This window comes from Carlito syrichta, unplaced genomic scaffold (genome assembly GCF_000164805.1).
Source record: "Carlito syrichta isolate Samal-C Ts95f unplaced genomic scaffold, Tarsius_syrichta-2.0.1 Scaffold154438, whole genome shotgun sequence".
NCBI lineage: Eukaryota > Metazoa > Chordata > Mammalia > Primates > Tarsiidae > Carlito > Carlito syrichta.
The window spans coordinates 70,272-97,361 of NW_007098534.1; the positions used below are offsets into that span (position 1 = coordinate 70,272).

General features: G+C 48.4%; 1 protein-coding gene across 1 annotated transcript in view; it reads right to left on the reverse strand.

Annotated features, from left to right (window-relative positions):
* Positions 1 to 27,090, reverse strand: part of COL4A1 (collagen type IV alpha 1 chain) — a 68,788-nt gene that overhangs the window by 31,271 nt on the left and 10,427 nt on the right. The window contains exons 15-29 of the mRNA XM_021709034.1: positions 26,983 to 27,036; positions 25,190 to 25,231; positions 23,426 to 23,510; positions 22,968 to 23,003; positions 20,445 to 20,609; positions 17,326 to 17,421; positions 14,813 to 14,896; positions 14,177 to 14,247; positions 8,324 to 8,515; positions 7,515 to 7,683; positions 4,768 to 4,860; positions 4,578 to 4,682; positions 3,553 to 3,650; positions 1,371 to 1,521; positions 1,034 to 1,147 (exon numbers count right to left, since the gene is read on the reverse strand). Of these exons, the coding sequence (XP_021564709.1) occupies positions 1,034 to 1,147; positions 1,371 to 1,521; positions 3,553 to 3,650; positions 4,578 to 4,682; positions 4,768 to 4,860; positions 7,515 to 7,683; positions 8,324 to 8,515; positions 14,177 to 14,247; positions 14,813 to 14,896; positions 17,326 to 17,421; positions 20,445 to 20,609; positions 22,968 to 23,003; positions 23,426 to 23,510; positions 25,190 to 25,231; positions 26,983 to 27,036 (1,555 nt within the window). The remainder of the gene's footprint in view (positions 1 to 1,033; positions 1,148 to 1,370; positions 1,522 to 3,552; positions 3,651 to 4,577; positions 4,683 to 4,767; positions 4,861 to 7,514; positions 7,684 to 8,323; positions 8,516 to 14,176; positions 14,248 to 14,812; positions 14,897 to 17,325; positions 17,422 to 20,444; positions 20,610 to 22,967; positions 23,004 to 23,425; positions 23,511 to 25,189; positions 25,232 to 26,982; positions 27,037 to 27,090) is intronic.

Sequence of the window (27,090 nt, forward strand, 5' to 3'; positions counted from 1 at the left end):
TGACTTCTTCACCTTAGTCTACCACCACCACCGTGATTCTAAGATTATTACCACTAAAGGCAAAGGTAGCTTCTAGATGTGGATTTTATTAGTATAAATAATCCGTAACTGACTGAGCATGTTGGCTCACACCTGTAATCCCAGTACTTTGGGAGGCTGAGGCAGGAGGATCGCTTGGGCCCAGAGTTTGACACCAGTCTGGGCAACATAGCAAGACCTCATCTCTACAAAAAAATTAAAAATAAAATAAAAAATTAGCTGAGTGTGGTAGCATGCGCCTATTAGTCCCAGGTACTGAGGAGGCTAAGAAAAGAGGATTGCCTGAGCCCAGGAGGTCGAGGCTGCAGTAAGCTGGGATCATGCCATTGCACTCCAGCCTGAATAACAGAGTGAGAGCTTGACTCAGAAAAAAAATCCAAAACTTATTAACCTTCCCATGGAAAGATACTATGGAGAAATCGTTTTGAAAGGCACTTAAAAAAACTTATTGCATATCAAAACAGGCAAGGTCTCCTCTGTGGGTGCATAAGGCAATCCCAGTAGGTACAAAAAGGAAATTGATGGCTCTATAATCAGCCGAGCAACCAAGTCTGAGCTCCCAAACTGGACTTGACTTTCCCAGCTTTTTTTTTTTTTTTTGAGTTGGAGTCTCACTCTGTCACCCAAACTGGAGTGCAGTGGCTGCTCCCCAGCCACCGCAGCCTCGACCTGCTGGGCTCTGGCGATCCTTCCACCTCAGCCTTCCAAGGAGCTGGAACTACAGGCATGCGCTACCACGCCCGGCTCATTTTTTATTTATTGTAGAGATGCGGTCTCGCCAAGTTGCCCGGGCGGGTCTCGAATCCACGGGCTCAGGCAATCCACTCACCTCAGCCTCCCAAAGGCACGGGATGACAGGCTGAGCCACCGAGCCCGGCTTCCCAGCTTATTTCACACAGGCTGCCCACCCCCCTCATTGAGACTCCCGCGCCCTCTCCCATACCATCGTGTGCATGATAAAGGGAAGGAGCCGTTCTAGAAGAAAGCTGCTCACCTGATGACCCTGGTGGTCCCTGTCCTCCAGGAGGACCCCTGGCTCCGGGCGGGCCTATTCCTGGAGCTCCTGGGGCCCCCGCAGGGCCTGGCAAACCAGGGGATCCGGGGTCACCTGGAGGGGAAGAGTTGTGAGTAATCCATGTAGGAGCAGATGCATGCTTCCCAGGATGTGCGCAAAACGGGCCACAACAACAGAAAACCACAAGCTTCTCCTTCTGGGGTCATCATCCTTCACTCAACAAATGGGTATTGAATACACCTGCTAGGTGCTCTGGGGGTACAACATAAGCACACCCAGACTTGGAAACAGGCGAGATTGATCTCCAAGAAGTTACCTCTGATTCCCTGAAGCCCTGGGGGGCCGATAGCTCCGTGTTCTCCGGGAACGCCTGGTCCTCCAATGCTCCCCTTCTCCCCAGGCGTGCCAGGGATCCCCGGAAGTCCCGGCAGTCCTTTGAGTCCCGGAAGACCAATACCAGGTTCTCCCTGGAAATCCCCAAAGCACAGAGAAGCGAATTAACCAGTGAAGACAACATGTGTATCAAGCTATCAGCATAAGTGAAGCCCTAACGGAAAGGCCAATGCATCTACAAGAGTCATCTCTGTTCAACCCTTTCCAAAAGGGCACAAAGCTTCCTCGCACCTATTACTTCCTTTCACTCTCACCACAAGCCCCAAAGGGGGTAATTTTTTTTTTCATTGCACAAAGGACAATCAAGGCTTCCCGAGGACGAAGGACTTTCTTCCCAAACCTTCTGATGTGAACTTGTCCCACCAGCTCTGCCACCACCATGCCTATGACGAAGAACTGAACCTCAGCCACTGACCAAACACTAAATATAATTTGTCACCTGCACGTGAAACGCTGCTTAAGAGGCAGCATGCCTCCAGCATGGACATATTTAGTTGTCATATACATGGAGGTTTTCACGGCAAATTGGACATTTGCAACTACCGCATGGATCGAGGTGTCCTGACGAATACAGATGATTAAAAAGAAAGAACTTTGCAGGGCCAAGGGCGAATTTAAAATGGCCTCAATCTAGCCACAGATGTCAGGCATCAGAAGCAAGCAGGAGGATACGACATCACAGTCCCACTGGTATCCACCCTCCCTCTGCAAGGGACCCTTCCAGGTAAGGAGTGCTTGGATGTCCATGGGCCTGGGTGGCTTCTCTGCATCCCAGCAGGGAGTCTGCACAATGGCGGGCACTCCACTCAAGGGATTCTTGGAAAGGCACAATATTTTACATCATAATCCAAGTGCTTTGCCCCAAGTCGACGGGCGCTTGCTAACTCGAGCTTTGCGTGGTTAAGGTGACCCATTGGCTGAACACTCAGGTCCAACAAGGGAAACCGATGGCATGCCAAGGCTTCTCTTTGGGCTCAGCCACCAGAGAGGAGTACTGTGCCGTCAGGTACTTCCCAGGAAGGAGCTCCTGGGGATGGCGGGGTCATAGCTGGCCCTGTGCCCACTGGCCCTCTCCTGATGGACCGTGAGCAAATCCGGTCCAGTTCTAGCAATAGCCAAGTTCATCATTCACCTGTGGTCCTCTCTCCCCTTCAGTACCAATGCCCTCCAGCAATATCACCTCTGTTCCTTATCATCAGATCGGAAAGGGTGCCAGGCACGGTGGCTCCAGCCTGTCCTCCCAGCTGGGAGGCTAAGGCGAGAGGATTGCCTGAGCCCAGGAGTTCGAGACCCGCCTGGGCAACTTGGTGAGACCTCATCTGTACAATAAATCAAAAAATAAGCCAGGTGTGGTAGCACACACCTGTAGTTCCAACTACTTGGAAGGCTGAGGTGGAAAGATCGGCTGAGCCCAGCAGGTAGAGGCTGGGGTGGCCGTGAGCATGCCACTGAACTCCAGCCTGGGTGATGACAGAGTGAGACTCTTGACTCAAAAAAAAGGAACAAAAAAGGGTCTAATCTGTGGCCACTCACACTTGCCCAGCAGAATTTCAAGGTCAAGCAAATTGGTGGGAGAATATTTGTGAGCAAGGAGGATCCACAATCTCCCTCAAGCGGGAACGATTTTGCCGCCCAGGTGACACCTGCCAATGTCTGTAGACATCTTCAGTTGTCACAGCTGAGGGTGGAGGGTGCTGTATTGGCGTCTCGTGGGCGGAGACCAGACACGCTCCTGCCAAAGGTCCGACAGGGCACAGGGCAGCCCCCACAAGAAAGAACGACTAGACGCAAAGGCCTACGGCGCTCTGAGGACCCTCCTGGGCAACCATGATTGCTTTCATGATAGTGGCTTTTCAACACTGTTCTTCTGTCACTCACGATAAGAAACAGATCTTACCCTCAGACCCAGCACACACACAGGCAAGAAAACATCATAAAATTTCATTACACTGAAACAAGTATTTCCCCTCAAAATACTGAGTGCCGGGTGCTAGATACTGATTGGATGCCATGTCTCCAATAAACAAAACACACTGGCCCAACATATCCTGTGAGAGTAAGAACCCAAGGATGGGGGACAGTGGCCCAGGGAATGTGGTGCCCACCTTCTGGCCCTGCGGCCCTGGACTGCCAGGTAAGCCGCTGAACCCCGGGCGGCCTGGACTGCCGGGTGCTCCCACCTCTCCAGGTAAGCCGTCAACACCTGTCGCAGAAAGTTAAGAAAACACCCAGTTACATCGCCGTTGCCTGCTCTCCTCACACTCTACTTGCCCAGACGTGCCGACCTCGCTCGAAGCGGGTGACAGGGAAGCCCTGGGGAGGGGACTTTCTGGGCAGGGAGAGCCCACCCTGCACAGCTCGGCCTCTCTCACACCAGCTCTCCGCCTTTCCTTCTATCCAACTCGCTTTCCCCTTTTCTCTCCCCTCTCCCAAACAAAGCACACAGACTCTGGCCTTTGCAGACTCAGAAGAGCACTGTGGACTCTTCTTCCCAAGGTGGCCTGGATGACGGAGTACTGCCCATCCCTGGGACCGGCAGAGTCCCACCTGCCTTTTAACAAGATCCCATGTGACCTGCGGTCACAGCCAAGTCTGAGAAGGCTTTCAGACCACTGGCTCTCCCATCCTAGGTGGCACCCACACTCTGCAGTCTCCCGAGGAGAGCTGACAAGTGTCTGTGGCCCACGCCGGAGGCACGATAGGCCGTGAGACGGCCAAGCCCTGGGTCAGACCCTCTGATGTGACACTCAGGTCTGTGACGCGCAGTCACGGGCAGGTTTGCTGAGGTGCAGGCCTGAGTCACACCCGCCGAGGGGCTGAGGCCAGACGGGGTTGGACAGGGAGTGGCGCTAACCACGCACCCCGCCTCCAGGTCTCCAAGCAACTTTGGGTCACACGGGCCTCGGGCCTCTAGTCAAGGAGGCCTTCCGTGATGGCAGGGATGTGGCACTTGTGGGGTAAGATGAGTCCGTGAACATGAACCCCAACGCAAAGAAAAAAACTTCATGGGCTCTCCTGAGAGCCCCGCCTCGCATGGCCGTAACTCATGGGGTGCGCTCTCTCTATATTCTCCTCTTTTCTGGCTGATGTCACGGAGGAAGGGGTGAGGCCCATCCCGCAGGAGGCTTACCCTTGGGGCCAGGAGGCCCCGGAAATCCAATCCCCGGCTGGCCCATGGCGCCCTTCTCTCCCGGGATGCCTGGTCGTCCCGGAGTTCCAGGGAAGCCCCGGTCACCTGTTGTGAGAAAGCCCAGCGGTCAGCATGGGAAGCATGTCAGGAGGCCCCTCTGTGCCTGGGTGAGCTGGAACTCTAAACGTACCTTGGGGCCCTTGGAAACCTGGGGACCCTGGAAGTCCTTCTGCTCCAGGGGGGCCCGGTAAGGGAACGACTTTTCCTGCTTCTCCCTTGAGGCCTGGAGAAAAAAGAACAAGGACAACAAATAAAAGAATGAGAAACAGATGGGAGAAAGGCGAGAACAGGAAAGGGTGCCAGGCCTGAGGACACACACCAAATCCTCACACAGATGTGCGCCCAGGACCAAAGCCTTGTTCTGCATTCTCCAGCTCCTCCCTCCACATTTCCAGAATTTTTTTTTTTTTTTTTTTTTTAGTCAGGGTCTCACTCTGTTGCCCAGGCTAGAGTGCAGTGACACAATCATGGCTCACTGCATCCTGGACTTCCTGGGCTCAGGCAATCTTCCTGCTTCAACCTCCTAAGTAGATGGAACTACAGGAGCAAGCCTGGCTGATTTTTTTTTTTTTTTTTTGTAGAGATGAGGTCTCGCTAAGTTTTCCAGATGGGCCTCAAACTCTTGGGCTCAAGCGATCCTCCCACCTCAGCCTCCTAATGTGCTGGAATTATAGGCATGAGCCACCGCTCCCAGCCTCTCGAATCTTTCACAGAGAATCGGTCTTCTCCTCTAAGCCTATATAAAAAATGACCAAGATATTTGATGGACCCAAGAATGGCCTCCTTCAGAGTCCAAAATCAGAGTCACGAAAAGCTGAAAAAAAAAATCTACAATAACCAACAGCGAGAGGGTCCTGGGTACTTTCTTAACAAGCCTGCCCCCCAAAAGATCGAAACACATTCACTGTTCTCTCTCAGTTGCTCAGACAAATGCTAAGCTGCTCGGAGGCTGACCTGAATTAGTTCATTGATGGTAAACTACGCAAGCAATGTGACAGATGTGTTGGGCGGTGAGGAAGCACCCACGACTGCAGGCCTGCACTCACTAGAGCAGCACAAGACATCTGCCCTTCCTCCAGGCAGGGAGCTGCAGACCCAGCCACTGGGCGCCCCTGCCTAGGAAACCCACCGGGTATCAGGATTTAGCTGTGGAGATAGGACCAAAGGGACCCCTCCAGGAACGCACGTGCCACCTCCTCCGGGCAGATCTCATAAGAACTCAAGGGATGTGAGGTCTTCCTGGAACATTCTTGAACAACAGGCTGCTGGAGGCACAAGCTGACCGGTTTGAGGAGAGGGGCTATCGACCACACCCTGGGGACCAGGCTCTCATGATCGGCAAAGTCAAACCCAGCTCTGGCGGATCAGTGAAGCTCTGTGTTCTAATCTCGGAGCTGACGGGGTCTGGATGGCCAAGGGGCCCTACAAGCTGTGGTTGGGGACCAGTCGTGCTGTCCACACACTCCACCCCAGGAAATCCCTTCCTTCCCCCTCTTGCTGTGAAGACCCCGGCTGGTTTTTCTGATGGTAGTTTTCGTCCAAAAAAGTGAGTCAAGGTCCTTTTGACAGCTCTGAAAACTTGCAGATGTCACAAGGGCAAAGAGTGGGTGACCTGCTGATTGTGGCATCAGGAGCTTGAGGGAAGGTAACTGCAGGTCTCTTTGCCCGGTTCACGGGGTCTTCCTAAGCCAAATCCAGGATCATCCTACCTCTACAGGAGATAGAAAGAAGACATTTCTAGGGCCTTGCTAAATAAAGAGCAGCCGCCAACGGAATCAGAGTTATACAGACAGGGAGAAGGATGATAACAGATAGGTCAGAGCATGACCCTCGGGCTTGCATCAAAGTCCAACTGGCATTTTCTATGCTGGCACGCTCCTAGGCCACACAACATCTTCATGGGGAAGCACCAGTCTCCAGTGGGGACGGGAATTGATAAGACTTGCCTAGAGGCATGGCTCTTGACGGAATCAGCACACTTGTGAACAAGAAAGGCATGATGCAGCTGTTTCAGCGTCGCTCTTGTTATTTCGATTATCTGGCTAGTTACTGTGTTTTTTAAGGTTTACTAATCCCCCTAAGTCCTTCCATTCACTTTTATAACTTTAAAAAAAAACTTTCCTAGCCACGCACACTTACTTCCCTCCTTCAGGAACAAGCTGGTCCTGGCCTGTCTTGTTCTAGGATTTTCTTGGGAAAGACATGGATGTTCCACGCCTATTGGAATCCTCATCAGGTAGTCAACTATAGAGCGCCCACTGTGTGCGAGGCCAGAGCTACGCCCTTTCTCCTCTGGCCCTGATCACCAGTGGGTCTTGGGGAGAGAAGGACACCAGAAGCAGCCCATGTGGCCCCTACTGTGAGATCTCTGAAACCTGACAGGCACATGAATCACTCACAAAGTAGCCAACAACTGAACCCCACATGGACTTAGCCAGCTATCAAGAAGTGGAAGCCGCTGTGAAATCAGTCAACGGGCATCTGTGATCTTTGGGGAGGGGGGCGGTCATGTGGTTGGGGGTACACGGCAGCCCAAACGGACTGATCATCAGAGGAGAGCCAAACAAGCAAAGAGGAAAAAAACGATCCTTGACCTCTGGATGGTATGGCTTCTCCATGAAAGAACGACTGGCTGGGACTGACTGTGGGTTCATTGATAAGAAAAATCATCTGCGAGTGCAAATTCCTTTTTGGGCAGAACTTGGCACAAGCCTGGCCTGTGTGGTGCATGAAGAAAGAGAGGTACGGGAACCCAAAGGGCTTGCCCAGGTCCCACCCGCATCCTGGAAGAGCTCAGCAAAGTTCAGTCGCCACCTCTCTGAGCCCAGAACTCTGTCTGCACCCCTCACGTGGCACCGAGAGGTTCTCAGGCCTCACCTGGCTGGCCTGGGGACCCGGGGCTTCCAGGAAAGCCTGCTTGACCCTTGTCCCCAATGGGGCCAATCAGACCAAATCCAGCTGGACCCGGGGGGCCGATGTCGCCACGGCTGCCGGGGAATCCGACTCCCCCGGGGGGGCCACGTTCTCCTTTTAAGCCTACGGAGCCCTGGTGGGAAAAGACGGAAAGAAACGTTATCAGTGGACACACCAGCTCCCTGTCCATCTCACATTCTTCTTGTCATCTGCAGTGAATAAGTTCCAGAGTTTAACCAGCCTACATTATTTATTTACTTTATCAACCCCCAGGAAGGCCAACTTGCGGTTAATAAGTGAAACCAGCCTTCTTTCCCTTAACCCCAGTACATTCCCCCCTCGCTTAAAAAGAGTCTTCAAAGCGTGAGATGTAGCTATCTGGAGTCTTCCTTTAAACAATGACACAAAAACTATTAATTTTAGTTGTCACCTCCCATTCAAGGCAAAAGATATGCAGACATAGCTGTTCCACTCGCCCAAAGGCATCGGAAAAGACTGACCCATCGTCATCTAACTCTCAAGTCAACATGGCCGCACCCAGGTCTAGAAACCTCAATTGTTACCTGAATCACTGTTACTCGGTCCATTGATGCCAACCATCATCCAAATGAAAATATGTGGATGTGACTCAAATGATTCTTTTCTTAATAGAAAGTTCTTTTCTTAATAGAAAGTTCTTAATAGAAAGTTCTTTTCTTAATAGAAAGTTCTTAATAGAAAGTTCTTTTCTTAACTTTCATAAATAGGCATGTTCAGTCTGGAAACACACATACCGGCGAGCCTTTGGGGCCAGGAAGACCTGGATGGCCGTCTCTTCCAGGAGACCCCGCTCTCCCCGGCATGCCAGGAGATCCTGGAAAACCTGGGTCTCCTTTGTCGCCTTTGAGCCGCATGTCGAAATAAATCTCGCCAGGCTCTCCCTTGGCTCCCGGCTGGCCCATCAGCCCTGGCGTGCCTTGTGGTCCCTACAAAAACAAAGCGTGTGACAACACAGAAGACCCCACAGGACACACCGGTGATTGTAACACAGTCAACCACAGAATCAAAAAGCTACCTTCTCAGAAATGATCACATACTCAGATCACATCATCCGTTTTCTAGAAGCAAGCCAATAGCTCCGTGGTGAAACCCTGACACACTCCCTTCTTGTGCCTTTTCTCAGAAATACTTAACTAGGTTCACACAGAGAGTTCTGTTGGAAATAAATTCGTTTCAGAAAGAGACCCGATTTTTTTTTATCTAGTCTACTTTCAGTGGGCAGGAGGGTGTCGGATATATATACATGATGGAATATTACACCAGCCATAAAGAAAGACAAAACCATGAACTTCTCAGCAAATTGTGGAGTTGAAGACCACCATTCTTAGCGATCTATCACAGAAACAAAGAACCAAACACCACGTGTTCTCACTCATAAGTGGGAACCTGAACACTCCTCACAGTAGCACAAGGGAAAGATCAGCAGTCTTGAGACACTGCCAGGAAGTAGGGGACACATAACAACACGTCGGCTACCTGTTCCTAACCCAGGGAAGTGAGGACCAGTGGGAGGCCCAAACTTCACCTGCACCTACATTACTTATGAACCTAATCCTGACTTGTACCTCACATGTTTATAATAAAATAAAGTAAATCTAAAAGAATAATAATAAAGAGATCGGGATGGGTTCAGAGGGCCGTGGAGTGGCCTTGGGCACACGGGTCTTAGAAGGATCCTCAGATGGCTATCTTTCCTCTTCCAACAGCTGTACGTTCCCTGGCACGGTTCACACCTGTCAGGAGGTGCTGACCTGCGGCTTGCTGGGCCCAGCATCTAAATCCAAAGTCTTCTGAGTGCAGGAGGGGGCTGAGGCCTTAGGGAAAGTGGGGACAGCCATTGTTCTCCGGGTCTGGCCATTAACTGCACAGGCTTCCTGTGCCGCTCACACCCGAATTCCAGAAGAGATAAGGACTTCCAGGGCACCAGCGGGAAAGGAAACTGGGAAGTGAGCATCCGGCCAGCCCTATAATTAGCTATTCTGAGAGAGGGCAGAGTCGGACTGACTTTCCCAAGAGATACACACAGAACATTTTTCAGTTCCTGGAAAGTTAAATTGGCAAGGAAGGCCCCCACCCACCAGCGGTTTCTTCCTTAGCAGCCTGGGAGTCCAGGTTTACAAGGAAAGGAAAAAATATTTCAAATAATTGTCCCAATTCCCTGTTCCCTGAGCCCCGAGGAAGACATCTTCAGACTCCCTGCTGAAGAATCTCAGCTCGGGCACAATTTGCTTCATGTGAATTTCTTTTCATAAATTCCCTCTCAGGAGGACCTAGATACCTGTGATTTGCATACATGTGCACACCTGTGTGTGTGCCTATAAGACACCAAGGGGTGCCCAAAAAAAATCATACAAATTTTAAGAGATGCTCACCATCATCAGAAGTGTCTGGACACTGATGGTAAAGGCTTTGAGCCCTTCTTGTAATTGCAGAAGTCAAACGTGACTTGTATCCATCTTTTGCTATTGGTACATATTGAGTGTTGCAATTTCAATACACTTTTTTCCCGTTATTAAAATATATCCTCTGTAGACTTCTCAAAGGGATACATTGGACCAGCAAGCACAGACCAGAAATTGTCCAATATCTAAAATACAACCAGGACCGGGCGTGCCCCCAGCACACTGGGAGGTTGAGGTAGGAAGATCGCTTGAGACCAGGAGTTCGAAACCAACCTGGGCAACATAGCGAAGTCTCATCTCTACAAAAAATAAATCACTTAAAAATAAGTAAGTAAAATACAATATGACCAGCATTGAGGACCCGCCTACTGTGTGTCCTGGCCCTTTCTTCATCATCTCTGATCCTATAGCAACTCTGCAAGGAAAACATGGAAGCCAGGAATTAGTAGAAAAAGAGACTGGCACTCCAAGAAGTCAGGAAACAGAGCCCAGGCCACCCAGCCAGAAAGGGCTGGAGCTGGGACCCCCATGTGTGCATTTCTGACTGCAAAACTTGTATTTCACGCTCCTGCATCAAGTGCTCATGGAAACTAGATGTGGTCTAGTAAAACCTGCCCATTTCACAGGTGCAGAGATGGGGCTTGAAGGTCATCCATGTCCTGCTCTAAGTCAGACAAGTGGCAGATTTGGGACTAACCTGATGGGGCTGGTTTATTTTCCTCCCCACCGCTTCCTAGGACCTAAACCAACTCAGCCCAAGGAACAGAGCGGCTGCCCTTCCTGCGCTAACGGACACACGCTGACTGACTCCTGAACGCACACCCAACGCCATCCAGCTGCCTGCACTGTTCCATACTATTTGGAAATTTGAACTAAATAGCATAAAACATCCAGTTCCTCAGTCACACTGACCACATTTCAGGGCCTTAACAGCCACCGCTGGCCAGGGACTGTGCCAGATGGGACATCATGGCAGAAGGTCCTAGAAGACCCGAGTTGGCCCTGAGCTAGGATGCCCCTTATACCTGGGACACTTCACCACATCTCCTCAGGAAAAGCAGAAAACCCCTGGCCTCCTTGCTCTGGTCCTAAGAAGGGCAACGGATTCTTTCCACCGGACACCTGCTAGAAACTTGAGCAGATGGTCCTAGAAAAGGCATGATTTAGTGGAAGTTGCCGTGAGATTTTTAGACTGTTTCTCCTGGGTTCATATGACCTCTTGCACATTCTCAAACCCAGCTAAAGCTAGACTCCTCTGTGAAGGGTCTCGGGGAGCACAGGCTGCCTTCTGGAATACTGTATGATCCTCGTTCTACAGACTGTTTCTTCATTAGGAACATTTGTCGGCAGATCTGTCTCCACTAGTATTGTTGGGGTTTTTTTGAGTTGGAGTCTCACTCGGTCGCCCAGACTGGAGTGCAGTGGCACACTCCCAGCCACCGCAGCCTCGACCTGCTGGGCTCCAGCGATCCTTCCGCCTCAGCCTTCCAAGTAGCCAGAACTACAGGCACATGCTACCAGGCCTGGCTAATTTTTTGCTGATTATTGTAGAGACGAGGTCTTGCCAAGTTGCCCAGGCGGACCTCGAACCTGCAGGCTCAGGCAATGCACTCGCCTCAGCCTCCCAAAGTGCTGGGATTACAGGCTGAGCCACCAAGCCCGGCCTCCACTAGTATTTTGGGACTGAGGGCAGGATCTGGGTTTCCTAACTTTGCATCCTTGATGTCTGCAGCCAGGTAGATACTGAAGGAGGGACGTGTTGAACCGGCAATATCCGTCCGTGAAAAATACCAGTGCAGGTTCGAGAACAGCCTGGGCAACTTGGTGAGATCTCATCTCTACAATAAATCAAAAATTAGCCGGGCGTGGTAGCGTGTGCCTGTAGTTCGGGCTACTTGGAAGGCTGAGGTGGGAGGATTGCAGGAGTCCAGCAGATTGACGCTGGGGTGGCCATCATCGTGCCACTGCCCTCCAACCTGGGTGCCAAAGTGAGACTACAACTCAAAAAAAAAAACAGTGCGAGAAATTATTACCAGCATCTACTTTCCCCAACCTATAAACACCATTACATCATTTTATGGTGACTGTTCACAGCCTAAAAAATAAAGCTCTCCAAAATTGTGCTCTGAAGGGGAGACAATGCAAATTTTAATTTGAGCAACGATGACCTTGCTGACTGCCATCCTAGTTAGGGAGAAATCTAGATGTTTAAAACAGTGACATGGGTGACCCTAGGACTTCTTGTGTGGTTTCTTTACCACGGGGCTGCTTGATCATAAGCGGTTCAAAGGACTTTTGCTCCACATGCTTTAAGACACACGCTAAGGAACCACACGCTGAGAATTTCGCACCAGCGGGATCAACTAGAGCAGGTCTGATGCCTATGCCGGTTGCTTCTAAAAGCGGACCCCTGTGGAAAATGTCAGGGTTAGTGTCCACGAATGCTCCCGGTGACCAGGAAGCATGGAAACTGCTCAGACCAACTTGGGGGGTCAGCCTTGTGTCATCCGTCAATTTTCCCCCCAAATCAAGCACTTGGCCTTCAAAGAGAAATGTCACAGAAAATGCCATCTAGATCAAACGACAAGCCAGGGCCCGTTACCGCTTCTTAACTTTAATCTGAGCTGCAGTGTGCTGGTGTGTGCAGACCTCTTTAGAGCCTCCAGCCAAATGCAGAATAAACGGGCCACATTTTTGAGCTGGTTAAACCACAGAGCTATGACACAGCTTCAAATAAAAGGAAAATGACCCTCTCCATTCGATTATTTACCCGTAAGTCTATCTTTTTCCATCTATGGAAAGAAATGATCTCCTGATGAGGAAGACCCAGGGAGTAGAATGTGTGTGGTACATGTTTTCTTTATTCTCTTCTTTTTCATGAGTTTTCCTCAATAGTTGGTCCTTCTCCCTGACCTCTCCTCTTTTTCCATCTCTGGTTGGGGAGCTGGGGGTGGGGGCGTCTGGATTGGGTTCCAGCCAATGTTAAGGCAGGAAGTCCACCAGGAAAACCCAGGAGACGAAGGCAGTGGACAGGGGTTAAAAGCAGCCTTTTCTGCTTTCTTCAAAGTTCTGCCTTTGATCCCCACTGCAGTCAGGGCTCCTCAGTTATTTGAACTTCTAATTTATTTAGAAATATTTTAAATAATTGCAACTTCTAACTCTGCTCCCCAGGCACCAGGGAAGTTCTGGGAAGCAGAAGCCCAAAGACCTAACTTCAAAAGGGGAAAACGATTGCTGAATTCCAGCTGCTTCATTCCTATTTCAGCTCACTCTTGCCCTGGTCTTCCTTTCTAGAAGCTTCTAGCAGCTTCTAAATAAAATTTTAAAAAATTAAAGAGCTATAACAGATAGAGACAGCATTAAAAATTTGACCTTCAATTTCTGACAAAAAGAAACTGTAGAAACTAGTCAATGCTTACAAAGCTTAGAAGAACAGAGAGAATACAAGGGAACAATACCAAAAGACTTAAAGCTTCAGAAATGGAACTGATTACATGCAATGAAATAACGTCCTTATTTCATTGCGTTCATGTGCAATATTTATGATTGATTTTATTATTCTCTTGAGTGTCTTCCTTTAAAACAAATCAGAAAAGCTAACAAGTGGGTATGTTGTTTAACCGAACGGCTTCGTGTCGATGCATCTATCCAATAGATGTCAGCAGTGAGAACTTTCAAAACACACGCTTGTAAGAAGAAAAACATGTTTCAGATCCTCAGAGAGAAACAGGTCCAATTTTCTTGACATCTCCATAGAAACGACTGATGCCAAACCTACCCACTCACAAGATTCTAGATGAGCTGGGGTGACGTCACCAGCAACGGGAACACAGAGAGATGGCGGTTCGACTCTGCAGTGTGGCTGCTCAGAGGTGACACCCAAACCCCAGAGGCCCTGCGGGGAGGACACATCCCCTCCCTCTGCACCTGAACACAGGTGTGTAGCAGCTAGATTCCAACTGGGGAAACTCCGAGGTGGAGGCAATGCGGGCTCTGGGCTTCTGGGTGATGCCCATTTCCGTGCGAGGAGGGCACAGGGCATAATTCTAGCGGGCATGACGGTGGTGCCCTACCAGCTCCCACAGAAGGCAGAAGTCACATTTGCAAATGCAGAAACATCCAACTCTGCTGATTTGCTCGGTGGCAACTTCTAATGTGTATGTGAGCTCAGACAGGCTTACTTACAGGCAATCCTTCTAGGCCGTCCCGGCCAGGCAAACCTCGGTCGCCCTTGGCCCCTGGTTGTCCTGGGAAACCTTTCATGAGAGACAGAAAAAAGGACAGTACAGCATTCATGAACTACTTCTTCAAAACCTTTCTGTCCTTCAAGATTCAAAAGCGTCAAAAGTCTTTCTATGAAGCGGATGATTGTTTGAAGAATATCAAGAGAGTAATAACCAAGATGCCCAAGAGGGGCTCCATAAGGGAAACTGTAACCCCAAATGCATATGAGTAACCCCCAAAGCAGGATGGCTACCAGCACCCCTTCCCCGCCCCGCCCTCCCACTCACACCCCCAGGGACCACTTTAAGGAAAAACTTCCGTTGACTTCTTTTGTGATAACTAAGTCTGTGGAACTGGGTGGACGGTCACACTGCTATCCTCCTATTGGGAAATCGTTATCAGGCCAAAGTTAGGGGCCATCATGATCCCCTTCTGCAATGTGGAAGCACCCTGGAAGTGGGGTTTAAAATCTCCATCATGTTTTAGCCTTGAACGCAGGACATGCGGTCTTGGGTGGCATAAGGTCTGTTTCACGGTAAGGGTGTCAAGGCATTGAAGCAGATTCTGATGTGGCTCTTCTCACATGTGGGGTCTTACCTACTTCTCCGGGGGGTCCCTGTGGCCCAGGAGGCCCACGAAGCCCTGCTGTGTCACAGATGAGGCAACTGTCTCCTTTCTGACCTAAAAAGAGAAATACAGGGTGCTTATACGGAATGTGTGAACAGAAGTCTCCGAGGTGTATAGGGAGAACAAAAGGCAAGCCTGGCATTAAAGGTGTTTTGCCCCAAACTGCTGGTTCCCAATGGTTCGCTCATGGGCAGGGAGTGCCATCAGATGTGTGACCCTCTCTCTGTCAGCGAACACACCCACTTCAGCACAAGTCACGTGACCCTTGTGTACTGCTTAATGATTCGAATCTCTCTCCAGCAAAAGGACAGGGGCCACCTCACTAAGAAGTGTCGGGCCCAGTGGTTCATGCCTGTCATCCCAGCACTTTGGGAGGTGGAGGCGAGAGGATTGCCTAAGCTCACGGGTTCGAGATCAGCCTGAGCAACTTGGAGAGACCTTGTCTCTATAATAAAAAAAAAAAATAGCCAGTCATGGTGGCATATGCCTGGGGTTTCAGCTATTTTCATGGTGGCACATGCCTGGGGTTTCAGCTATTTGGAAGGCTGAAGCGGAAGAATCATTTGAGCCCAGCAGGTCATGGCTGTAGTGGCCATGAGCGTGCTACTGTACTCCAACCTGGTTAACAGAGTGAGACTCCAACTCAAAAAAAAAAAAAACAAAGAAGTGGTCCAGAAATAATCCAATCTTCTCTACCAGCCTGAGAAGACTGACCATTGCAATTGTGTCTAATTCTAAAGCTTCCGTGTCCTTTCTCTTTGAGTACTTAGTCTAGCTCATGGACTTCCCTGGCTATGGATAATGTGAATCAGAAGCCACAAAGGCAAGAACAGACATCTGACCTGACACCCTGGACAGAAGAGAAGAGAGGCTGCAAACCTGAAAAACGGGAGGAGATTCCCTTCTTTGGAAGTGCTAACATCGGAAGTCCTGATTTTCAAACTAAGCTTAAAGGCCTTTACGGTGCCTTAGATTGGCCTGTGCCTTAAACCTTAAGATGTCTGGTTTCTAGGCAAAAATCAGGCATAAAATCGAGCAAACATTGCTCATGGAGAAACCCACGCTAAGGAGCTTGTGGCAGTGCGTCTGTATCAGCCCCCACCCACACTCGCCCTGGCTGGCAGCCCCAGCGGCAGACACTTCCACTGCCCACTCTGGCAAGGCCCACTGTCAGAAATGAAAGCAGAGCCAGAACAGGCAGGCCAGGACCCTGAAGAGTGGGCACAGGCACACGGCTTCATTTTGTTCTTCCCGGAGACAGAACCAGAGCTCCTCAGAGGATGGGCACCATCTCACTCAGCTAAGAAACCCAGCTGAGTTCCTGGCATGGGGATTTGGTGGGTATCTCTGCTCACACGGCTCGAGGTACGTGGGGAGACAAAGTGAAGTCCAGCTGGGCTGACAGCACCGTACCAGGAGTGCCAAGATACAGGGAAGAAAGCAGATCCTTCTCCTGGCATCCAGGGGATGGGTAAGTAAGATTTCAGTGCAAAAAGGCTCTGGTCATTGGATCTGTCATAAGACAGAATTGCCCACCTCAGAAAATACTAAGCATCTGCTAACTACAGGGACTCATTAAAAACCAAATGGCAAGTGAGCACTGATCGGTGGCACCCCGTGATGGCTTTTAGATCAGTTCCATCTAAGACTCTGCAATTTATGTGGCTGTCAGAATTCTAAGATCCTAGCTAAAAGTGTTTTCCATGCACCATTTGTGTTTTAGCCTTTTGAAGACTAAAAAACATTTACAATCCATAGCCAGCAATGGCACACAATGGGGCGGACTTGGGGGGTGAGGTTTCCTTTTTGTTCTACTCTCGGGCTATTAACAGGCATGTAAATATTGGAGTGTCTGTTGTTTATTCCACTCTAAGACAGGACTGTTGATGTACTGATAATCTGCCTGTTTTCAGGAAGGCTGAAGAGGTGAATATGTGTGCTGCATTGACGTGACAGCAAACACTCGGAAAGATCAAAGATGAAACTGAGAACCTAGGGTGATACTGGTTAATCCATTAACAGCATATTTGCTCACCCTGATTATGCAAACACGGCTTGGAGGGGTAGTGAGCATTCCACACAGAGATTTGTGATTTGGCTTAAAGGGGGGACGTGCATTCTTTGATAACAGAGCTCACAAACTTTGAATGGAAAGATTACAGTAGCAAGTCAGTATGCGAATTGAATCTGCCCACTGTGACCACAATAGCAAGATTGACTTCACTGCCTGTGGAAAACGGGAAAGCCACACGTCTGGCCTTCAGGTCGGCAACATCCCTGCCTTTCCCTCCCAGACTTTGGAAGACACTTTCAAATGAGTTATAGGAAGACACTTATTCCAGGAATGGATTTTGAAAGGACCTACAAAAAAAAGAAGGACTATACCTAAGCCCAACCTCACCAACTCCAAAGCCAGCAAGAGTGCGGTGAAGAAAACGCTTGTACAGACACAATCACATTTAGAATTAATCAAAATCTCTCACCTTTCTCTCCAATTTCGCCCGTCAATCCAGGCTGCCCGGGACTTCCAGGAGGACCCTGGTCACCTGGGGGTCCAGGCTGACATTCCACAATACCATCTGAAATTGAGTATTGAAAGTTACAGGATCACAACTGGTGTTGTTACCATCTCTTAATTCAACTTCTGGTATAAAACCAAAATATCTTAGGTGATTTGGTAAGTGTTAGAAATTCAGCTTTCGTTTGCTCCAAAAGAACCTTGAGAGATCAATTTTCAGAACACAGTCAGCATACATGGCCCATCACCCCCTCGCCCTCCCGACACACACTGCTAATGTTTCCACTGCACGAATTCTAAAGCACTGTCAGTTCATGACTGTACATGACTCGATTTCATCTTGCAAAGCACACGCCATTGTCCTCATTTTACGGATTAAGAAACTGAGGCTCAAACAAATCAAGTGATTTGCCCGGGGTCATGCATCCATTAAGTCAGAACTGAGACTAGAACAATTTTATTCCTCACCCCATCCAAGCCAATTTACAGCTAAGTAATCATCATTTTAGAGATGCATCCTGAGCATGAGGAAAGGCCTCAAATTGTTTGTTCATATTCAATTCTGAACATCATCTCTGTGAAGAGGCATGAAAATAAATTACAGTAACGCAAACGCCATCTGTCATGGGTCCCAGTAAAAAAAAATAGTAAGGAGTGTTTTGTAGTCCGGATACACACTGTGATCGAGTTTCTATTTCCTTCTATAATATCTTTGAAGAAAAAGACAGAGTGAACAATTTAACATCGAGCATTTCTTCCCAGGCATTCCATCCTAACCTCAATCCCAACATTCACGGACCAGAGCTGAACCCCCCCAATCTCCGTTCCTCCTTACAGAGTCTTCACACAATGACAGAGAGCCAAGGACAGAGGCCGAGACAGTCCTTTGCACACCCAAGTCCCCTGCAAAAGAAAGAGCCCGGGGTTTGGGTGGGGCCTTTTCTCTGGCTTGGACACGTTACCCAGGGTCCAGCTTTCCAAGCCCCTCTCCCAAGCTAGAACAAGAATGCTTTAAAAGAGCCAAAAACCTCTTTGCGTTGTGACTTTGTTTAGAACTCAGCAGAAAAAGTGAGTTTCCAATGTGTCAGGATTGAAGCTAGCACAAAGGCTTTCTTGCTTAGTTGGCGGATTGTTTTTCCCCCAAGTTTCCTTCTCCAACAAAGCCCAGCAAGTGAGGACGATTTGTCCCCGAAGCTATGGCTATGATCCTACTACCGTTGGTGCCACAGAGGCGGTCCATTTCATGTTTCAAAGAGCCGTCCCTGAGCTACTGGGGGAAAAGCAACGACGCTCCCTCACCAAAGCCAGCTTAAAATAATTTTAAGCCTAAAGCAAGAACAGAGCGATTATTTCTGAGGAGATCCAGAATGCCAGTCTGGAGTTCACATCAGGAAAGATGTGCTCACTGAGGCGTCACAGATGGCACCAAGCTGGCCGTAACCATCTGAGACCAGAATGCAGTTGTGGGATCAGGAGGGAGACATCTCTCTGTGCTACCTGGCTCACGCGCGGTTGATGGGTCCCAAGGCAGCGATCGCTTTAAGATGCAGCCTCTATATCGTACATGACGAATCTGAATAGAAAATCTCATTTCTCAATGATCACTTAATACACTGTGACTGGGAATTACCTAATTTACATGGACTAAAAAAAGGCAGCCTGGAAAACTGGGATGGCAGATATGACGATGTGTTCCGCTAACACAGCCTATTCAACCAACACAAGTGGGAAAGTTCCTATTTTTACATAAAATGTGTTTATAGTTTGGTACTCGCAAAATTACAGATATCCAGAAAAAGTCCTTTTCCCAGCGGTCCCACTGTTGGATCCCTCACCCCCTTCCTGTCTCTGCAGATACTATACTTAAAGTCATAATCCCTTGAGCCACCCGCCCCCCCCACAGAAATCCCTGCTGACTTTCCTGATTGTGTTTATCCTGCCCTCATCATGCCTCACATTCCAGATCATCCACTTGGCTCCTGGGTTGATCCCAGTCTTCCCCAGAGAATGCACGCCCCGAAGGGACAGGAATGCTCCTGGGTCTTGTCACTGCCTCCAGACCAGCGCCTGCTGCCTCGGGGACACTCCCACCCTGTTGAACGAGTCCAGAACCCCTAGGCCACTGGGATGAGCTCACAACCTACCCTGGGACCCACAGAGAAAAACTGACTTTGGATTGAGTCACTCCGGGACTCCAACAATTCATCTTCACTTTCCACGTTTCCCACGATCATAAGAGCAGGGCATTTTATAACTTCGCATAGGACCTGTTCTTGCTCCTCCCCAAATCCATACTGATCCTTTCCCAAGGAAGTCGCCAGTCTGGAATCAGTGTCTCCACCAAGTCCCTGTCCGGCCTCCTGATCCAGCCTCACCCATGAGAACTCCCAGAGATAGGTCGGAATTTGAGCAGAAAAATATTCCTGGTACTGAGGGCTCACACATCCTTCTTGACTCAGCCACACGGCGGATTCGTGTTTCAGGAACTCCACGGAGTACGGGTTGGGTTGGATCCAGTGGGTCCCAAAGGGCTGCCTTAGAAACCTGAGCACAGTCCTGTTGGGCCCGTTGGCTTGAATCCCCGGACATTTTCTGACAGTTTGCTTTGGGATCACACGGGTACCTCAACTGAGTCAAGAGTTCAGTACCATGCACTCAGTTTTTCTGGATTTTACTAATGTAATCTATACTCATGCAATCTTTTCTTAGTGTGTGTGTGTGTGTGTGTGTGTGTGTGTGTTGATTTGTATTCTCTAGGTGAAACAGAATGCATTCTGCTTTCAATAAAAACTACACAACTCAATGGGCTTGCTTTTTTAAATTTTAGATGCCAGGAGTCTCAGAGCTGGTTAACATGTAAACTCCTCTAAGCCAGTCTTATTATTTTCTTTTAACCATTCCTTTCTGGAGCGCGGTTAACTCTGTGAAGATACCCACGTGGGGATGAATCATTAACACGCCACTGGGTGTCAACCCTTTGTCTCGGGCTCTGTCTCTTGGGAGCCCTCAGAGAACCCAGCCTAGGTCATAGGATGCCTGGGCATCTGCCTGGATACCCATGAAATCATCTCCAAGGGAACTTACTCGTGTGGCCTGGTTGTCCAGGGGGGCCGGGGAGGCCAGGAGGGCCGGGGGGCCCATCTCTTCCACTTGGTCCTGGCAAAGAAACTCCTGGGAATCCCTGGTCACCCTTCTCTCCTCTTTGCCCAGGGAAGCCGGGAGCACCAGCCTGTCCAGGCACAGGGAACCCTGCAAGTAGCACAAAACCCCAGGTGAGTCATCTCAAGGCAGTTTCACATCTACAGCAAAAAAAATTCCTTTTCTTAACTCTGTTCCAGGCGAAATGACCACTAGCCATCACTGAAAGGGGACCACATTGTCTAGGACAAATGAAACCAGACTGAGCCGGAAGCCTCCTTAGCACTGATTGCTGACGGACCAAATGCTTCCTTAATTAACCTTAAGGGGAAGGGACTCATGACCGAGACATTAAACTCCCTGAATCTCTTTCAGTGCAAATAGTATCCCCAGGGTGTGACAGAGAAGGCTGTAGAGGGTGCACGGCATTTTTACTTGGAGAATAAAAGCGTCAAAGCAAAAGTGAACCTGAAGCCAAGGGGGGGAGGTCACCGTGTTGGGCGAAAAAGCAGAAAAGAAAAGCGAAAGATAAGTAAGATGGTTTGAAAAAAGGGCTTGAAGTCAAAGTAGCAATAAGGTCTGAATGCGTGAAGTCAAGTTCAGCCCACAGACGTCTATGGGCTAAGACAACATGGCGCTGGAAGGGTTGAGAAGACTTCTGGCATCACGCTTGAGAGAATAATGGACTCCAGGTTGGGATTCTAAGAGAAAGCGCAGAGAAGGAAAGTGGAGGACAAGGAAGATGGTTTGGGGAAAGGGCTTGAAGTCAAAGTAGCAATTAGGTCCGAATGCGTGATGTCAACTTCAGCCACCATAGACTTCCACAGGCTAAGACAATATGGTGCTGGGGCGGCTGAGAAGGCTTCTGACGTCACGCCTGAGAGACTAAGGATTCAAGAGGCCGCCTAAGAAGGTTCTGCTGTTCTAGAGAGGAAACAGCCAGTTCTGGATCCAGCACCGGGCTGTGAAGAGGGATAGTGTGGGAATACAGGGCAGGTGAGGAAAGAGGTGTGGGGAAGACGTGGAAGGATCGTGTGGAGAGGGAAGGGAAGCATTCCAGGAGAGGTGCGCAGATCTAAGATGCTGGAGTCACTGGTGAGGGAACCCGCCAGACAGCACAGACTTGCAGGCAGGCCACCTGGGCGCCAGCCCAATACCAAGTTCCCTACAAACACCAAGTTCCCTAATTAGCGTGAATGAGGAGAGGAAGCACTTCTCGTGGAGAGAAACAAGGAGCAATGACCCAGGTGGGAGGCCAGCCCGGCAATTCAGGATGTGAGGGGGAAGGTCAGATAACCCAGGGGAGGGGCGGTGGCCGGGATGGGGTCACAGATGAACTGTGGGTGGGGCTGGGCGGGAGAGGGGACGGTGGTTTGGGGAAGGGGACGCTGATTCTTCTCCTGACACAGCCATCTCAATGGCCTTTTCAAAAGTCTGGGTGAAGAGACCCTAAGGTGTAGACAAACGATTGCAAGAGTAAGCATGGTGCCCGCTTTGGATAGCCACAAAGTCCTACTTTCCCTAGAATCGGAGAAGAGAGTGGTTGAAAATAGAGACAAGGGATGATTTTTAAGGGTAGAACCAAAAGTTTTTATAGAAAGGAGGGACAGCAGGAGACGGAGAAGGCTTTGCCGTGAGCCAGGTGCAGGCTGGGAGGAGGGATGTCCTCAGTTTCCCCCAAAAGGAACAAAAGGGCTCTGGCATAACTCAGACCTTTCGGGAAGGAAAAAATAAAATGACAAACAAGATAGATAAAAACAAAAATCAATTTTACAAAAAATGAAGTGAAATCTCAAAGGCTGTGAGCACTCAGCTGGGCGGCCATTCTAAGGCGGTGATGAGAGTTTCTGTCAGATGTTTAGTTTCTGTGCTCTGGGACCAGGAAGAAAACCACAAGTGTCTGTGCACACATATGGAGACAACTCCTAGTCTGTTAGGTACTTTCATGCTGAGTGAAGCCTGGGTCCATGGGAGAGCGGCCTGGGACTGGCCCCCGTGGAAGGGGTGCGTCCTGGTGTCAGCTCTCCAATGAGAAACATCCCCAAGAGCAGGGAAAGTAGAACAAAGATGCTGAGGCGGAAAGGGTTCATCTTTGTTGGAATGAAGAGGTGGGTGGAAAGACAGGACATGCCCACGGGAGCCACAGGGAAGGAGGGGGACAGGCCAGCTCCGGCGGGTTAGGTCAGAGTGGGGCAGAGAGGTCAGAGTCCCCAGGGGAGAGGTACTGTGTCCCATCCAGTGTGCATGGCCATTAAGACATGCTGACCTGTGCCTCATAAAATACAAAAGACACACTAATCCATGAACGCACTTTGCTTTCATAGCTAGAAAACTGTGCCGTAATATCGTCAGCTATTTTATGCAAATAACTAATGGGCACGACAAACATGTCCAGAACCTGAACCACGTTGAAAGTGTAGAAATGCGTTGCAAAATAAAACTTCAAAAAAAAAATCAGTGGAGTCTCACCTGGAGGGCCTGGTTGGCCTTGTATTCCTGGGAAACCTGGAAAGAGAAACAGACGGAATCGTTCACCCACTGATACATACTTTTTATGTCTCTCTTCAAAGTCTTGCTTCATGCACTCATAAGCCTCCATGCTTGAGGAAGACAGAGAAAGCAGGGCTGGAAGCCACTGGCGTGTCCTCTGGGGAGAGGCTGGGCTCCTGAGGCTGGGGGAGAGGGCTCAAGGACAAGGAACCTGGAGAAAACTCGGTCACCCGACAGTCCAGCAGGCCTGCCAGTGCTCTCAGAGCAGGGATGTGTGCAGGCCAAAAATAGGAAACCAGAAAGAGATGGAGGGGGAGAGAGGGAAAAAAGGTGGAGAAGCAGCGAGAGGAGGAGAATAAAAAGGAAGAGGAGGGTGAATAAGAGGAAGAGGAGAAGGAGGGAGAGGAGGACGGAGGAAACAAAGGCAGGAGAGCTACCTTTCGGGCCTGGCTCTCCTCTGGGCCCCGGGGTTCCAGGGTAGCCCCGCTCCCCTTTTTCTCCCAGAGGTCCGGTGCCGATGACCTGAACGAAAATAAAGGAAAGTCAAGAAGTAGTCATGGAGGACAGGGAAGAAGAAGAGGAGAGAGGAGGAGGAGACGGAAGGAGAGAGGTCTTGAAACATATCAGAGGAGCATCATATATCGACCCCGCCTGCAGCGACGTGCCCACGACTAGTTTTGATAACCCTCCGGCAAGGTGATGTTGGAATCACCTCGCTTTGAGGTTCAGGTTTGGAATTTCTCATTGTCCATCCAAGCCGTAAAATGATGGTTTTACTTGACAGGGTGTTATCAGAGGCGCACCCTTAAATTTCTTCAGGCCCGCATTGTTTTTTTTATTGGAAGAGGTTTTTTTGTCTTTTTTTTTTTTTTTTTTTTGATGACCAAAATTGGGCACTTCCTTAAGGTCACAGAGACACAAACAAGAAGGCATGGCTGGCTCATTAAGAAGGAGAAAACTCCTAGAAGGGAAAAGGAAAAAAAAAATATTCACCCTGGCTCTAAATCACTGACCGTTAAAAAAAATGGCGGAGCCAGCTATTGTAGATTGCCTTTAAAATACAATTTCTTTCTATCAGTTAAATTCGCAGATGCTATTAAAATGCACTGACGTTCAAGAGCATGACCTAGCCATTCCACAAGGTGTGTGTATGTATACCAAAGCATTATGTGGTATGCCGTAAGCACGTACAATTTTTTTACTTGCCAGCCAATAAAAAAGTGAATACAGTGAAAAGCCTAGACTGTAAAGAAAACTAAATAAATAAAATGTGCTGATGAGGCAAAGGCACTCCAGTACTTCCAAGAGCTCACCCAGAAGGAATATGGAATCAGAAATACGTGAGGATGGATTAAAAGCCTTAGGAAGGTTCCAAGCCCTGATTCAAGAATCCAGTTCCTAGAAATGGAGCCCAAGGAAAAGGGACTCAAGCCCCCGTCACCCCACTTAAACGCCCACCCAAAGTCATTACCTGCGGCACTGCAGGGCGCCAGCAAAGGAGAGAACAGAAAGATTTTCATTACCCAGAAAAGATTTGGGGCCAGATGGCTAGAGCAATCACACGCAACTCTCACAGGACACTTCCCATGATGTCTGCGAAGATACTCACAAGCATGGAGGATGTGCTTTTTTTTACAAAGGTCACGCAACCCGTTGCAAGTGTGTAAAATGCGCATATGGCAAGGAGTAAAACATTTGAAAAAAAATCACGGATGATCTGTTTCTCTTATAGAAACTTTTCTCAATGCATCACTTTTTAAAGAAGGTTTCACATAGGTTGCCAAGATCTTTTTTGTTTTGCTTTATTTGAGACAGGGTCTCTGCCACCCAGGCTGGAGTGTAGTGATGAGATCCTAGCTCACTGCAGCCTCAAACTTTTGACCTCAAGCGATCCTCCTGCCTCAGCCTCCCAAAGCACTGGGATTACTGGCATGAGACACCACCCAGTAGTTTGCAAATATCCTGGTCAATGGACAAACCTTTTCATCTTCAGAGGTTTAAGAATGTGCAGAAATTATCAAAATGTAATAAAAACAGTAAATACCAAACTCCTTATTATATAATTTACAGAATTATTCCAACTAGCATGATACATCAACTTTCCCTAAAACACAATTCTAGGGAATTAACCATCCACTCCCATCTCCTCTCCTTCCCCCATTCAAGGCTCCCACAGTTCTAAGAATAACCCTTTTACTCACAATTCCAGGTGGGCCCGGGAGACCAGCTTCCCCTTTTACTCCCTGAAAAAGAGAAAATAACTTTCTTTGCATATGTGCACCGTAAAGATTGACTTACAGAAAGTTGGGTTTAACTTTTTTTCCTGGTAAAATAGAGAGTGTACCTTCAGTATCGGAACACTATTTTTCTCTCCTTAGTGTAGCTCATCGCAATGAGCTTATCATGCTCTGTGATTTTAGTAACAAAAATGAATCTTTTTCCTTTTGCTTTGTATAAACATGATATATAGAAATAAAGATTTCTGCAAAACATAAGCAGAGGCTGAACCCATTACAAAGAGCTCCTAACATATGTCCTATTGATTGCACGTTCCACAGAACACTTTAACAGAACCATTTATGAACTGAATTAGCACACCGTGGCTTTTCAATAAAATGAAGAGAAAGTAAAGTGAAATGATATGAAAGCATGATTTCTGAATGTATTTTCTTAAAGAAATCATTTTATATTCGGTTTTTAGGGGCAATATTGTCTTAAATTTGCATGGGAAGTCATAACGTAAAATCCAGTATTAATTGAAAACACTGCTGGATAAACTTTGAGACTTATTTAATCCATAGGAGATGTATAAAACCCAAAGAAATGAGCCTTGTCTATCGAATGTCCTTGCCTAAACACCGTCATAATCATTTAGACAGTCCTAAGATTTATGCCGCAAATATACATTTTCCTTTTTAAATTATAAGGCATTCAACTAGATTTGAACGTTTAGTCATTTCTTAGTGCATACAAGAAGAAATTCTAGAAGAATCTAAAGGACTTGAAAAATCTGAAGCTACAATATTCTAAATATATTTACCATTTAAAGTTTACAGGACTTCGCTTTCGCAAAAAAGGACAGCAGACCATTTCTCCCTTTTGCACCCAGTTTTAATAAACAAACCTTGAGACCCCTTCCCTAGCTCTGCCCTCTCCAACAGTGATGAATACTTCACAATTATCTCTTATTTTAGTAGAGATCGACCTTACCTAGTCTCGTGATTAAGAGAGAAAAAAATAAAGCGACGATGCATTTTTCCTGCCTGTCAGATTAATAAACAATTTGTAATGTCGGACAACAACCAGCTCCTCAAAGGAGAGGGGTCCTGGCCTGGCACTTTCGGGGGCAATCTGTGGAAGGTGGCAAAACTTTCCAAACAAGAATTCACACGTGGCCCCCAGAGTTACACTTTTATGAATTTAGGATGGGGAATGATCAGACAAGTGACCAAGACTTGCCGTCCTAAAAACTTGGAAATGATCTAAATGCCAGGTAATGAAAAGGCGCGGACGTCAGAAATGTTCATGTGTATGACCACATCTATGAACCCTGAACAATATCCTTCTTCTCACATCAAGTGAGAAAGCAAGACACGGCATTCGGGGCCATCTTTTAAAGTGCCTGCCTGTGTGCTCTATGGAACATGGTCCACTCTGACCATTTCTGAGTGGGCAACAGAAAAATTAGATAAGCTTCCCTTTCTTCATTATGTCTTTCTCCATTTTCTGTTGTTTCTGAATCAGGAAAAGACGAATCTACTATCCCCCCGAAAAGACATTAAAACGTGAATGAGCAACACATTTTACTGTATTCTTTCCTCAAAAAATATTCACGAACATAAAGTCACTTAACTAAATTGTGTGTTTCCCCATAAGGGGCATGAATAATATTTGTTCCTGTGAGGAGAGTCCTTTATTCTAAGAAAAAGTGAAAAGACTACTAGGTTGAACTACAAAATGAAGGCTAAAAACTCAAAATAGCGCCGCCGCTTACCTGAGGACCCTGCCGGCCAGGGAGTCCCGGGTATCCGGAATCTCCAGGAAAACCCTGAAATGAACCAGAAGCAACAGGAACAGCCATGAGCTGGGGAAGGGAACAACG